Below are 13,541 nucleotides of genomic sequence, written 5' to 3' on the forward strand. Positions count from 1 at the left end.
CCTAAGCCACCTTCTGTTTCTAGCACTCAGTAAAAATTGATCTTGTTAAGGATGCTCTCTATCTAGTCTTCTTCACACTGAAATATTGGCCTTTCTGTTTCACTTCATGCTGCCACCACATCCCTCCGTTCTGAAAGTCTCCTCCTTGGTCTCTCTGACTTCCATTTGCTAAGGATAGTAGAGTCTTATTTCCTATATAAACTCCAGCAGACAGTCGTGGGGTTTCATAATGCAATTACTAATAGAAACTGCACAACAGAGGATAAACACCTAATAAAATTGCCAATAGGAAACTGGCTTAAGATGGTGACTTTGTAAAGCATGTGTTTCGAAAGTGACAACCGGTGACATTCCAGGCTCCCGCTGTGGTTAGACTCCACCAAAAATTTTTATTCAAAGATATGTTTATTTTGGCTTAGTAGTGAACTGAACATGAAAAAAATACTTGAATTATCTACATCAAGTCATTATAATCTGTCCTTATGTGCCCAGCTGAAAACAGTTTCACTGATAAAACAAGTTTTTATGTGTGTTTCTCTTTAAATACACTTGACATAATATAAATTGTTGAATCGTTAACCTTCAATTCAACCAGTTGAAACTTGACTTCAATTCAAGTCAACCGTGCTGTAACTGCCACCTGAACAAAGCTTATCTAGCACCTGTATTTTCTCCATAAGGTCTAACACAGCCCTCTTGTGCTTAGGAATACGAGACAGCACTTCATCACTGTGTTTGGGGCCATTTAAAACAGCAAAAGCCCCAGCAGAAGCAGAGAAGAACAAAAACTCAGTCACTAAACAGACTATGAAAAGGACAGTTGTTTACAGTAGGAGAAATGAAATAAGGCAAAGCATCATGTTACTTGCTTTCAGCTGGAAACCCGCCCTTCAGGCATTCAGATTTTTCCCCTGCTCTCCCCGTGTCCACAAATGACTACACAAGGGCTGAGTGTTGACTTGGGGGCTACAATTAAATTTTAGCTAGCAGGTGAATTTGCAAATATAAGTTGTGTGAATAATGAAGTTTCTATAGTGTGTGTGGTGCGTGTGTGTGTGCGTGTTCATTAGTGTATTCTCAGTTTCTTTTTACTGATAACTGTACATAATAAAGCATGTCTAAGAAGAACTGACCTGTAGGGGCCCCCGGGGTGGCTCAGTTGGTTAAGCATCTGACTCATGGTTTCAGCTCAGGTCATGATCTCAGGGTTAGTGATTTCGAGCCCTGTGTCAGGCTCCGTGCTGATGATGCAGAGCTGGCTTGGGTAACCCCTCTCCACTCCCCCTGTTTGTTCCCTGCTCGTTCTCATTCTCTCTCTCTCTCTCTCTCTCTCTCTCTCTCTCTCTCTCAAAATAAATAGATAAATAACTTTAAAAAGAACTGACCTGTAGAATAAAGCTTAAGCTACTCATTCATGCATTCCAGAACTTTAATAATCTAGGCACTACTTGTCTCTTACTACTAGTCTTTTACCACCACCACCACCACCACCACCACCACCACCACCACCACTTACAAGTTATGAGGTTTGCAGTCATTTCCTTGTAATTTGATTTGTCCTTCCAGATAGTAAATTCTTTAAGGGCAGGGGCAAGTTTTTATTCCTCAACACTTTCTACCACGCATGGTTCATTGCACAGTCTCAATAACTATCTGACCCAGCACTGTTGTCATGACATTATTTTTAGGAACACTGCATTGGATCATTCTAGAAAAGAATGCTCTCACATGTGGAGGAGGGCATGGTTAGAAGTGTCCAATGGCACAGAGAGATTCTGAAGAAACACAGACTAAGGACAAGTAATAGGATTTGGAGGCAATCATAGCTATCATTCAAGGGGCCCCCTCACAGCCAGGCAGTAGAAGAAAGGAGGTGAACTCAGACATGTCTGTTTGCAAAGCTCATATTCCTTCCCTCAGGTTATATTGTCTCCATCTCAGAAAGAAGCCTGAAAGGACAGGAAACCAGATTTGCAATTTGCAGTAGCTTTTGGTGTCTTATATTAGGAAGGAGTGGTAGTTATGTTTGGATAAGTGGCCCAGATTCAGCCTATAAAAGTCCTTGGATCCAAAAGGAAGTCCCAAAGACAATGTGGTTTCTTTTTTTATTTTTTAAAAATATTTATTTATTTTTGAGAGAGAGAGGGAGAGAGAGAGACACAGATTGTGAGCGATGGAGGGGTAGAGAGAAGAGGGAGACACAGATTCTGAAGTGGACTCCAAGCTCTGAGCTGTCAGCACAGAGGCCGATGTGGAGCTCAGACTCACGAGCTGTGAGATCATGAGCTGAGCCAAAGTTGGAAGCTCAACTGATTGAGCCACCCAGGCGCCCCAAGGCAATGTAGTTTCTAATTTCCTATTGAGAAAGCAAAATTCAGCATGGTCTGTCTTGGTGAAACTTGCATTGCTGAGCTGCAAACTTGGTGACAACTTTCTACTAGGGAGAAAAATCCAGACCCTCTTTAGCCAAATGTCTTAGAAATAGACTGTGTTGTGGGCAGAGTTGCTAAGCATCCTTAGCTAGACTTTTGCTCCAGGTATTAAAAGATAAGGAATGAGATTGAGGCCAAACTTGTAGTTAGAACCTGGCTGGGAGTCCCCAGAGTTTTCCTTTCTTATTCAATATCAAAATTAGTATTGTCATGTGCATCTTAATATGAGGACTAAGCCATCTACCCTCTACCTTTCCTTCCCCCCCCCCCCCCCCGGTTGTCTAATGATGCCTATGCTTAAAATGATCGTGATGCATTCTAGAATATTTGTTGCATTTACCTTTCCCCTCATCCTATGACTTAGACTCAGGGGTGATGAGAGGAAATTTTGCCTGAATTCCTGTGCCTCTGAACAAGTAATAATGTGAGAAAAAACCTGCCTGTCTTCTTTAGGTTAAGTTCAGAGGATTCACTCCTGTCTTGTGCAGAATATGTTAAATCTACATAGACTCATAGCAGGATCCTATGTTGGTTATAATAAGAAGACTGTGCTTTTTTTCTCCACTATCTCTTTGCACAGCATTTTTTAAATTTTTTTTTAACGTTTTTATTTATTTTTGGGACAGAGAGAGACAGAGCATGAACGGGGGAGGGGCAGAGAGAGAGGGAGACACAGAATCGGAAACAGGCTCCAGGCTCCGAGCCATCAGCCCAGAGCCTGACGCGGGGCTCAAACTCACGGACCGCGAGATTGTGACCTGGTTGAAGTCGGACGCTTAACTGACTGCGCCACCCAGGCGCCCCTGCACGGCATTTTGATAACACTTCCTCTCAGTTTGCTTACAAATACTTAGTAACTTCATCATTTTATATAAACTGCTTTAATTTCAATGAAGAATGTTATTTCCCAACATGAGATATAAGTATGAATTTAAAATTAGGGGCGCCTGGGTGGCTCAGTCGGTTAAGCATCCAACTTCGGCTGAGGTCATGATCTCACGGTTTGTGAGTTCGAGCCCCGCGTCAGTCTGTGTGCTGACAGCTCAGAGCCTAGAGCCTGCTTCGGATTCTGTGTCTGCCTCTCTCTGTGTTCCTCCCCTGCTCGCACTCTCTCTCTCTTTCTCTCCTTCTCTCTCAAAAATACATAAAGATTTAAAAAATAATAATAATAAATAAAATTAGATCATCTTTATGTCTGTCTTTTAGAGGATATATTGAAGATAGGATTTGCTAAAAACACCAGTGATGCTATAAAACATTCAGCGCTGTCCATGCGAAAGATAACAGCAGACAAAAATATTCTAAAGCACTTGTGTCAGGAATAAGGTGAGCCACTGTTTGAGGAAGTGACAGGCCTGTCTGGAAGACTCACCTGCTTGGGCAGTTCAGGTAGGCAATGGGTGTGAGCCCGATACCTTCCACTTGCACAAAGTTCCTGGCATCAAAGGTTTGTTTAACCGTACACGTAGCTTTTTGGATTAGCATCCTCAATGATTCCCATTTTTGCTCAGCAGAAACCTCCCATCCCCTTGCCCACCCACTCCTTCAGCAAACATTTATGAAATTGGAAACACAAAGAACGAGCCAGGATTGCTCCCTGTGACACTCCAAAGGAGTCCTGGCCTAATAGGCCTGTCCTTTGGGATTGTAGCTCTGTATTTGACGTGATAGTTACTGTCAACTATCTTCAAAAAGTATTTTAATCTCCCTACCTAATGTGATTCATGGATGTGACAAATTTCCCAGTGTTCTTATGACTGCCATCCTCTTCCTTTTCTTCCATGATAAAGGAAATAAGACCTAGTATTTACAGAATTCAATGTGTTTCTTCTCCCTACACCTTCCCTACTCTGCCAAGGAATAGCAAAAGTCAAATGCCTACTGCTTATTAGATCACAGCACATAAGAACTGCTATCATGGAATCGGTTTCTTTTGTGCCTAATGCAAATCCTCAATTCGTGGACAGAGAACATATAACTGGATAAATAGAATATGGTGAATTTATAAGCCAGAAAAGAGGCATAAAAATCATTTACACATCTTTTAAAAAATTGCCAATAATAGCACCCCACATGCCAGACTGATGGGGAAAAAAAAACCTTGTAGACATGAAATAGGAATTATGTTAGTCACAGTAAGCCATATCTCTTATTGCTAGACCATATGCAGAGTATAATTATTTTACCTTTAAATTATATTACCTAATGACTACAAAGAATAAAGGGATCGTATAAGATTTAGTAATCTGGCCCATTTAAATACTGTGATGGAGCAGTGAATTCAGGTTGAAGGAAAACCCCCACTAACCTACATCCTATACAGGCTTACATAGCACTGTTGCCCACACCAGGGTTGGAAGGGTACAGCTGCACACACTTCTGGATCCTTCTGTCTCCCAAGTCCTCCACTGCAGCAGGGTTCATGTTCAGCTGCCACTTGAGAACTTCTGGGATTCTCTCTGAAGTTATGTTTCCTGGCATGGGATTGGAAAGATGGCTGGCAGTGAAGTCTTTATGGATGCCCTATCCCATGGGTTTAAATATTGTTTTATTCTCCTGTTGAGTGGGAGACTAGTGTGTACAACACTTTCCACATGTGGCTGACTGAGCATCCAAATAACCTTGGAGGCATTTTAAAAATGCATATTCTAGGCCCCAGCTTGACTCATTATAAAAGAATTCAGTTGGGAGACTTTATTAGTTATCTTTTGTTACAGTGTGCAAGTTAGTTGTGGCTCAGCTGGGCTGGGCTGAACTTCGGTTCAGCTCTGCGCCACATGTCTCTCATTCTAGAACACAGGCTAAAGGAACAGCAGCCATCTGGGGCTGCTGTTTTCATGGCAGAAGTCAGAAGCAAGGTGAATAAAAACATGTGATGGTCCTTAAAGCTCAGTTATGAACCAACCCATCCGCACTGCTGCCCACATTCCATGTGACCAAGCCCAAGGCCGTGAGGTTGGAAAATATACCCTCCTCAAGGGGAAAGAGAGGAGGAATGATCACCTGTGGGGGTTAGGGCTGAGGGACTGGGTGTAACAACTCTACAGGTGACGCTCAAGAAGTCAGCCCTACTATAAGAGGATTGCCATTTGGTGCCACCAGAAAGTATGTCATAGTAAGAGGAATGATGGGCTTCATTTCTTCAGTAGCTCAGCAAATATGTCTCATCACTAACATGCACTATCCAAAAGTAGAAAATGTTAATAGAGCTGATATAAGTCAATAATAGAGGATAATTAGGAGTAGAAAGGGAACAAAAAAATAGGCACCTTATATACACTGAGGATGGAAATGAGTGCATCAGGGAAGCCTTCTCAGAGGAGGCAACATCTGAGCTCAGCTATCATGATGGGTGAATGTTGTCTAGAGAAGGAGAGTGCAAGAAGGGAAGGGAATATTCTAGGTAGGGGAGATTACAGGACACAATGGGGAGTTTAGAAGCAGCATATTACATTTCACAAAGAATACTATGTGTTCTCCAAATCCTGCTTCTTTTCCTCTTGGTCCCAGAGTTAGATTACCTTTCCAGTTCTCCCTTGCACCTGGCTGTGGCTGAGTATTAACCAAAGGATGAGCCCAGCAATGAGCCCCATATTCCTTTTCAGGTCTGGCCCTTACAAACTTTCCCCATACAAATCCCCATCTGCTCAGCTTTTCGCCCTCAGTCAGCTGAATGGGAGGAGGGTGGTGCCCCAAGGTGGAAGGACCTGAGTCACTGGATGACACGTGGACAGCCTTCCCCATCAACGAGGAACATTTGTGTGAGGGAGAGAGAAAGTTGCATTGTGTAAAGCTACTAAGATTTAGGCTTTGTTTGTTGTAGCAGCTAGTACGCCTTGCCTTACCTCGTAGAGTTTACATGTGCTTTGCTGGTGGCAGGCAATGGCAGTAAAAGAGGAGGCCACCACTAGCTAGCTGTGTTTGTCACTTAGTCTAGGTACCTCTGGTTATTTTGAGAACCAAGTGATTTCAAAGATACAATAACACCTTAGAACTATAAATCTGGGCCAAACATTGATGTTAACATGTGATCCTGCCCCGTTTAAGGGGCAGTTTATACTGCAGAGACGGTCGGCCGAGCACAATCATTTATAGTATGTATTCATGGCGGAAGAACCACGGCAGCATTCTTCTTCTGGCAGCTTTTTTTATTTCTAACGTGCATTGACGTGTGTCCCCAGAGGTTCAGGTTTAACTGCAGCTGAGATGGGCCTCTTTCCATCTTTCAACCTTGGAAGTGTCTGTTATCCATGGGACTTAAGGAAGACAACCCAGCTCATTAATCAGTATGTCATCACATGACTGAATTAAATAGTAAAGTAGTAAAACTTCTGAGCTGTTATGATAACACATATCACAGGTGTATGTTTCTGCTTCCATTTCAAAGTAAGACACCATCTGGAAGTTATCCTTCCTGCCAAAATGAGTAGAGACATAAAGGCTCCCCGTCCTCTTCCAAATTAGAACTCACAGACAGACAACTGAGCTGTGCCAACGAGAGAAAGGAAGCCCTCACTGGAGATACGAGGGACTGATGAGAGGCGAGTATGAGAAAACTCTTCTCAGAAGTCACTTTTTCTGAATACAAGCAGGAATAACTTTGTACTCAAAATGGAATTTGAACTACACATAAAGCAGAGACTGAGAATGTTCGGCACAAGGGCAAGATTACTCATTGGAGATCATCATGATATAGAATATCTAGAAGTAGCTTTGGCATGACCCATCAATGCTGGAAGAGAAAAACAGATGCAACGAAAACAGAGAAATTTTTATAGTCACCGTTTGCTAAGAGTGTTCCTAATCCTTAGGAAGAAATAAGAAATTCATGACAGCACTCCCACTGTGTAAAATCTCTATATGTAATTTATTGTCATGCTTGGTTTAATGATCATGAATTATATGCACCTCTGATCCTATGTTGTGGATGAAGTCATTATCTGCCAATCTTTTATCTTTATCAAATCTGAAGAATCCCTCAAGTTGTTCTCATGTATAAAAAATGAGATTGAATCCTGCTGATTATTTGCTCCAGATGCTGGTGCCAAGAATGGAAGACTAGCAGAGTTCACGGTCTTAGTTTGAGCTTTTATGGAAGCAGACCCTTTGACCAGAATTCAGATGCAAGTGCATGCAGGTTGTTTGGGACATAATTCCTGGAAACCACAGTAGAGCAAGTGGAAGTGAAACCAAGGGGAAGGGCCAATAAAAGGTGGACTATGAAACAAATTATTCCCATGGGCCACTGAAGCTGAGGAACTCTGGAAATGGTACAGAATATATGCACCTCTGATTCTTCTCCAATGGTCTAGGAAGGTAATAAGGTTTTTATATACCAACTCCTATCAGTTGGAGTCCCAGAGTTCTTCCTGGGAGGAAGAACTTATAAGGAGCTCTTATAAGGAGCTTACCTTGTATGTGAAATCTTGGTGCTGTCAGGAGGAAGTTGGAGCCTTGTGCCCTGAAATGGTGAGGGCAAGGGGATGTGAGTGAGACAGCCAGAGCATCTATTACAAACGCCGTTGGGTGCCATCTTAACAAAACTTTTTCTAGACTGTATATGTACTGCTTGGAAAAATTACTTTGGGGCATTTCCCACTCTATCCCAGCACCAGTGATATGGTTACACCCCAAAAGGACCTGTTTGCAGGTACTCAGGATTGTTTATAACCGCAAATTGGACTCCTGTGTCCTTTACTTTTTATTTTGATCAATTTATTTTTATATGTGACTTATATTAAAAACTGAACTATACTATATTTACAACTGTACTCAGAATCTGTCGGTTCCTTATCACTGCTCAGTATATTCACACTGGAGAACATACTAGGCAAACCTAAGAGAAATAACAGCAAAACGTATAATAAAATGTGCTGTCCTGTGGTGATTTGCATCTCTTTCAGGTGAGACCATGGCCTTCCTGAAGGCACATTTGGGATCTAGTGAATGCAAAGGGAATCTATGCTAACTGGCTTTGCCACTCTTTATTCAAGACTCCTTCAGAATGTGACAGTGGTCTTACAAATGACTACTCATTTTCACTCACTAATAAATACATTTTCTTATTTTGCCATTCAAAAATATAAAGGGAAACTATATGATTGTACTATCTTTAATGATTGATAGTTTAAAATTTTCTAGATTTCATAAATAAAAACGCCTGGAAAAAAAGCAAAAGCTTGTTCAGTGTGAATTGTAAGTTTGTTTCACTGATTTTTAAAATAATACAAATGTGTATTTATGTGCACTGGTGTTACTTTGAGGGATTTTATATGCATATTAAATTATCATGGACAAATAAAAAATACATCGCTCACACATTACGAAAAAAGAATTTGTTCCACATTAGCATGAGCTAATGTACTTTATATTAGGATTTACGTTTCTGATGGACGACCTGTTCAGCACTGCACGTGCCTGCTCCACATGTCTAACACATTTTATGTGATGGTTTCTTATTTTTAACTATTTAACTAAATAATCTTAGACTTACAAAAAAGGTGTCAAAAAATCAGAGAGATCTCAGGTGTTTTCCTTAATGTTATCGTCTTACACAAGCATTATACAATAATACAGGACTGATCCTTAAAACAGATACATGTGAGGAAACTGTAAGGATTCATTATCTCATAGAGAGATTCTCTCCATATATGGTACTGCGGTGGATAAAAACGTGTTTGTGTTGTGGTTATTGTTAACGTCCTTGGTTTAAAAATGGAGAAAAAAAAGGAAAAAGTCTTTACTTTGGAACACTTAATGCAATCCAATAGACAGATAGGTAGTTAGATAGATGTTTGTATCCATCCATACAAAAATATGTTGGTGGCATTAGGATTCACCAGGACTTTGGATTAATGTTTTCTTTTTACTTTGAGTCATGCTACCTTTTCTCTTCCTCTGTTACTGCCAATTGTTAGGGGTCTAGCTAGGCCATTATGCAGAGAAGTCTGATCTGATCTTCTGGAACCCTGAGAAAAACACAGGGCAGGGGAGCAAATGTTAATGGTAGTAAGAAAGTGTTTGTGTCTCCAATATGAGGACTCTGACATAATAGGCGTGCAGTAATGTCCGTTGCATAGAAATCAACAATAGTTGCCAACGCTCGGCAGTAAATTAAGTGGTCAAAAAAGCTTGAACTTGTCGGTGTCAGCCGGGGCTGCTCAGTGCTTGACATTAGAAAAACTCTAAATGCATATCGCTGCAGTACTAATTATGATAATAGCAACAACAGGATCAGTGTTGTTAGACACTGAGGAGTACGATAGATAAATATTAATTGAGGCTTATTTTTAACCCAAACAGAAATAAAAAAGATGGCGCTTGGCTATAAAACTAGTCATTACCAACATTTCTTGAGGCAAAATATACCAAGGAATTTCCTTACTCTCTCTCTTTTGTAATTCTGGCATCCTCCAGGCTCTCCCATGTCCTTTAAAACTCCCACACCACATAACCATCTCCCACTTTTTTTCTCACCTCACCTCCCTTGGGGGATCACTTTTAAATGCTATGATGTAAAGTGCTCACAATAGCAAGAAGTATCTGTCTCCTTAGGGAGAAAAGGAATAGTGAAATTATGACTGCCGCCTCTTCCCTTGCCCCCAACACTCTGGGGTATTCATTGCTATGCACAACAGGAATCACCACTTCTAACGCAACAGGCATCGGGCAGCACACAGGTGTACTGAAGGCTCCAAGCCATGCTTCAAACACTCCACATGTGTGTTTCCCACTTTTGCTCCAGTGTAAACCTGATCTTTGCTCTAACTGAGCAGCCATACTGTTAGTACAGTGCCTATCAGGTAACCATGAAGGTCAGCCAGTTGTAGGAGGGGGTATAGAAGATTGTAATTTGCTCACTCCAAGAAGGTGCCAAAGGAGGGGCCCGGCATCAAGCAGGTGCTAGAGGAAAAGCACACATCTAGGGGCACATTTAGGAACTTTTCTCAGTGAATATAGAGAAATGCTTGAACATACTGTACTTTATTTCGCTCAAACAAAAATGCCAAATTAGAAGCCTTCAAAAAACAAAGTGCAGTAGTTAAGGAGGAACTTTAATTCCTTCAAGTTCTTGTCTCCATTCCTAGTACAGTTGACTCTCAACATGGGTTTCAACTGTGCAGATCCACTCGTACGTGGATTCTTTATAGTACAGTACTGTCAATGTATTTTCTCCTCCTTATGATTTCTTTAATGACATTTTCTTTTCTCTAGATTACTTTATTATAAGAATATAGTATAAAATACATATGCAAAATATGTGTTTACCGACTGTTTCTGTTATCATTAAGGCTTCTGATGAACAGTGGGCTATTAAGAGTCAAAAGTTATCCTTGGGGCACCTGGGTGGCTCAGTCGGTTAAGCATCTGACTCTTGATTTCAGCTCAGTTCATGGTCTCATGGTTCCATGAGATTGAGCCCTGCATTGGGCTCTGTGCTGACAGCATGAGTCCTGCTTGAGATTCTCTTACCCTCTCTCTCTGCTTCTGCCCCATTCATGCTCTTTCTCTCTGTCTCCCTCAAATATGAATAAATAAGCTTAAAAGGAGTTATACTTGGATTTTTGACTGCATGAGGGGTCAGGGCCCCAACCCTCGTGTTGTTTGAGGGTCCATTGTATTTGACAGTCCTGTGAAATCTACAAATCTGCATTTCTGGGTCTGGTCTCTAGATGTGCTCTCTCCCACCCAGTCCTCTTACTCTTGGTATAGACAGTTTGATTTTCTCTGGACTTTAAGGGAGATGGGACTAGAGTCTTTCAAAAGAAATTTTACTAGGGGCACCTGGCTGGCTCAGTCAGAAGAGCATGCAACTCTTGATCTGGGGGTCATCTGTTTGAGCCCCACATTGGGTGTAGAGATTACTTAAGTAAATAAAAAAAACATTAAAAAAAGGAATTTTACTAAGAAACTGAGAAATAAAAAAAGGAAGAAAAAACATAGACTAGAATGTCCTGTATGCATGTATATACACATATGTTTAGTACTTACTATATACTACATTTATATATGTGCGTGTGTGTGTGTGTGTGTGTGTGTGTGTGTGTGTGTGTATACACTATGTGGGAAGTAGGATGCTAAAAATGTGATTATTAAAAGGTAACATTATTTTTGGCTGGAGGAGACAGGAAATTATAAAGTAAACCAATCACTGGGGTTTTGTTTGTTGGTTTTGTTTAGAGAGAGAGAGAGAGAGAGAGAGAGCTAGTGTGCGTGGGAGAAGGGGAGAGGGAGAGGGAGAGAATCCTGGGCATGCTCCGTGCTTAGTGTGAGACCAACACAGGGCTTGTTCTCAGGGCCTGAGTCCTAATCAAGAGTAGGTGGCTCAGCTGACAGAGCCCCTCAAGCACCCCCGAGTCGCTGTTTTGAATGAAAAGACAGTGAAGGAGTGACATGAGTGTTATTTCAGACAGTGTAGTCAGTGAGGCCTCTCTGGGACCTGACACGAGGCTGAGACCTGCGTGAGGCCAGGGTGCAAAACACATGTGGATAGAAGATAAAGAACAACCTAAGGCTTAGTCCTATGGGGCAAGTCATACCATCATACCCACATTACATAGGTGAGCTAGACGGAGGGAAGCAAAGTGACTTCTCTGAGATTCTGCAGCCAGGAAGTGGCATAACCAACCACACGTTGCATCCGCTGCTCTACTTAGATTATTTCCTCGTCAGCTGATTTTGGGAAAATCCAAAATCCTCTCTAAGCCCCACTGTTTCCATTGTTGTTATTTTCTACTCTCTTCTCCCCTCCCCCCCCCCCAGAGAAAGGTAATTCTTCTAAATTTTTCTTTTTTTTTATTTAAAAAAATTTTTTTTACATTTATTTATTTTTGAGAAACAGAGTGAGACAAAGCGTGAGCAGGGGAGGGGCAGAGAGAGAAGGAGACACAGAATCTGAAGCAGGCTCCAGGCTCTGAGCAAGAGGTCAGCACAGAGCCTGATGTGGGGCTCGAACCCATGAACTGTGAGATCATGACCTGAGCGGAAGTCGGACACTCAGCCGACTGAGCCACCCAGGCATCCCTACAGGTAATTCTTTTAAACCTCCCTCACCAGGCAGAAAGAAAACTCAGTGAAAGCACTCAGTGCTGACCTTTCTCAGAGTGCGCTGCTACTTCATTGACTCAGCTGCTCTCCCTCCCCCTACAGAGCCCTTAAGGGGAGGGAGTATAGCATTTACCTTTGCAAACCTGACAACTAGTATGGCCCTTGGCATAAAGAGCAATGTAGAAATGAAGCAAGTAAGACATATTTGAGGGTGGGATTGAGGAAAGAAGGAAACCCAGGAAGGTAAGGAGAAAGATTTTTAGTTCATGATGCAGTTCAGTTTAGACAATGAGAATAAGAGACTGCAGAAACATAAAGGTGGCTTCACACAATTTCTAGACTTGTTACTAGCATTGTCTTATCTTTGCTTCTTTCCTCTTTCTCTCTTTGAAAGCCAAATGCATTTTCAACATCTTAAGTGATTCAAGGAAGAAACTCCAATCTAAGTCCATCAGTAGAGGGGGCACTGGGAAAGGGAAACGTACAGGAAGACTGTCCTGGTCCCCTGAAATGACACCACAAGGGTGGCACTGACTATGGAGGTAGGATTAATGCAAATTCCTATACCTACTTCCCAGAGAGCAGTTGGCCCCAGAGCAGGTGTTACTTGGGTCCTAAGTTTCAAAGGCAGCAGTGAATGTGTAAATCAAGGAGATCTTGTGTCTGATTACCTGGCTTTGCATTTCTCTTCATCGGTTGAGAGATGAGATTCCCTGTTCCCATCTCCACCTCTTTTGACTGGGGAGGTTCAAGGTGGTGCACCGATCTCTTAGGCCATTGTGAGGAGTAAATAAGTGAATATACACAAAACATTGAGACCGGTGCCTAACAAGGACACAATGCAGGTTAGCTGCAAATTTCATACTTCCTAAATTAGTAAATAAACAATGATGGTGAGAAAATGTCTATTGGGGCAAACACAGGTAATGTGGAGAGGAGGAGCGTCATTATGTTTATTATCATCATCCATCACAGTCACTGGTAGTGAAGAGGCTATGATTATTTCTGGAAGTTGTAGGTAGACTTGTTCATGTCCCCTCTCCCCTCATTTGCTTCCTACAG

The 13,541-nt window shown here is 41.7% G+C and overlaps 1 protein-coding gene across 1 annotated transcript in view; it reads left to right on the plus strand.

Moving 5' to 3' along the window:
* Positions 1–12,634: 12,634 nt before the first annotated feature.
* The window catches only part of NKAIN3 (sodium/potassium transporting ATPase interacting 3), a 616,620-nt gene continuing 615,713 nt past the window's right edge, over positions 12,635–13,541 (plus strand). The window contains exon 1 of the mRNA XM_023248646.2: positions 12,635–12,673. Within this exon, the coding sequence (XP_023104414.2) occupies positions 12,635–12,673 (39 nt within the window). The remainder of the gene's footprint in view (positions 12,674–13,541) is intronic.

The sequence above is a fragment of the Felis catus genome, chromosome F2, assembly GCF_018350175.1.
Source record: "Felis catus isolate Fca126 chromosome F2, F.catus_Fca126_mat1.0, whole genome shotgun sequence".
In the NCBI taxonomy this organism is placed as follows: domain Eukaryota; kingdom Metazoa; phylum Chordata; class Mammalia; order Carnivora; family Felidae; genus Felis; species Felis catus.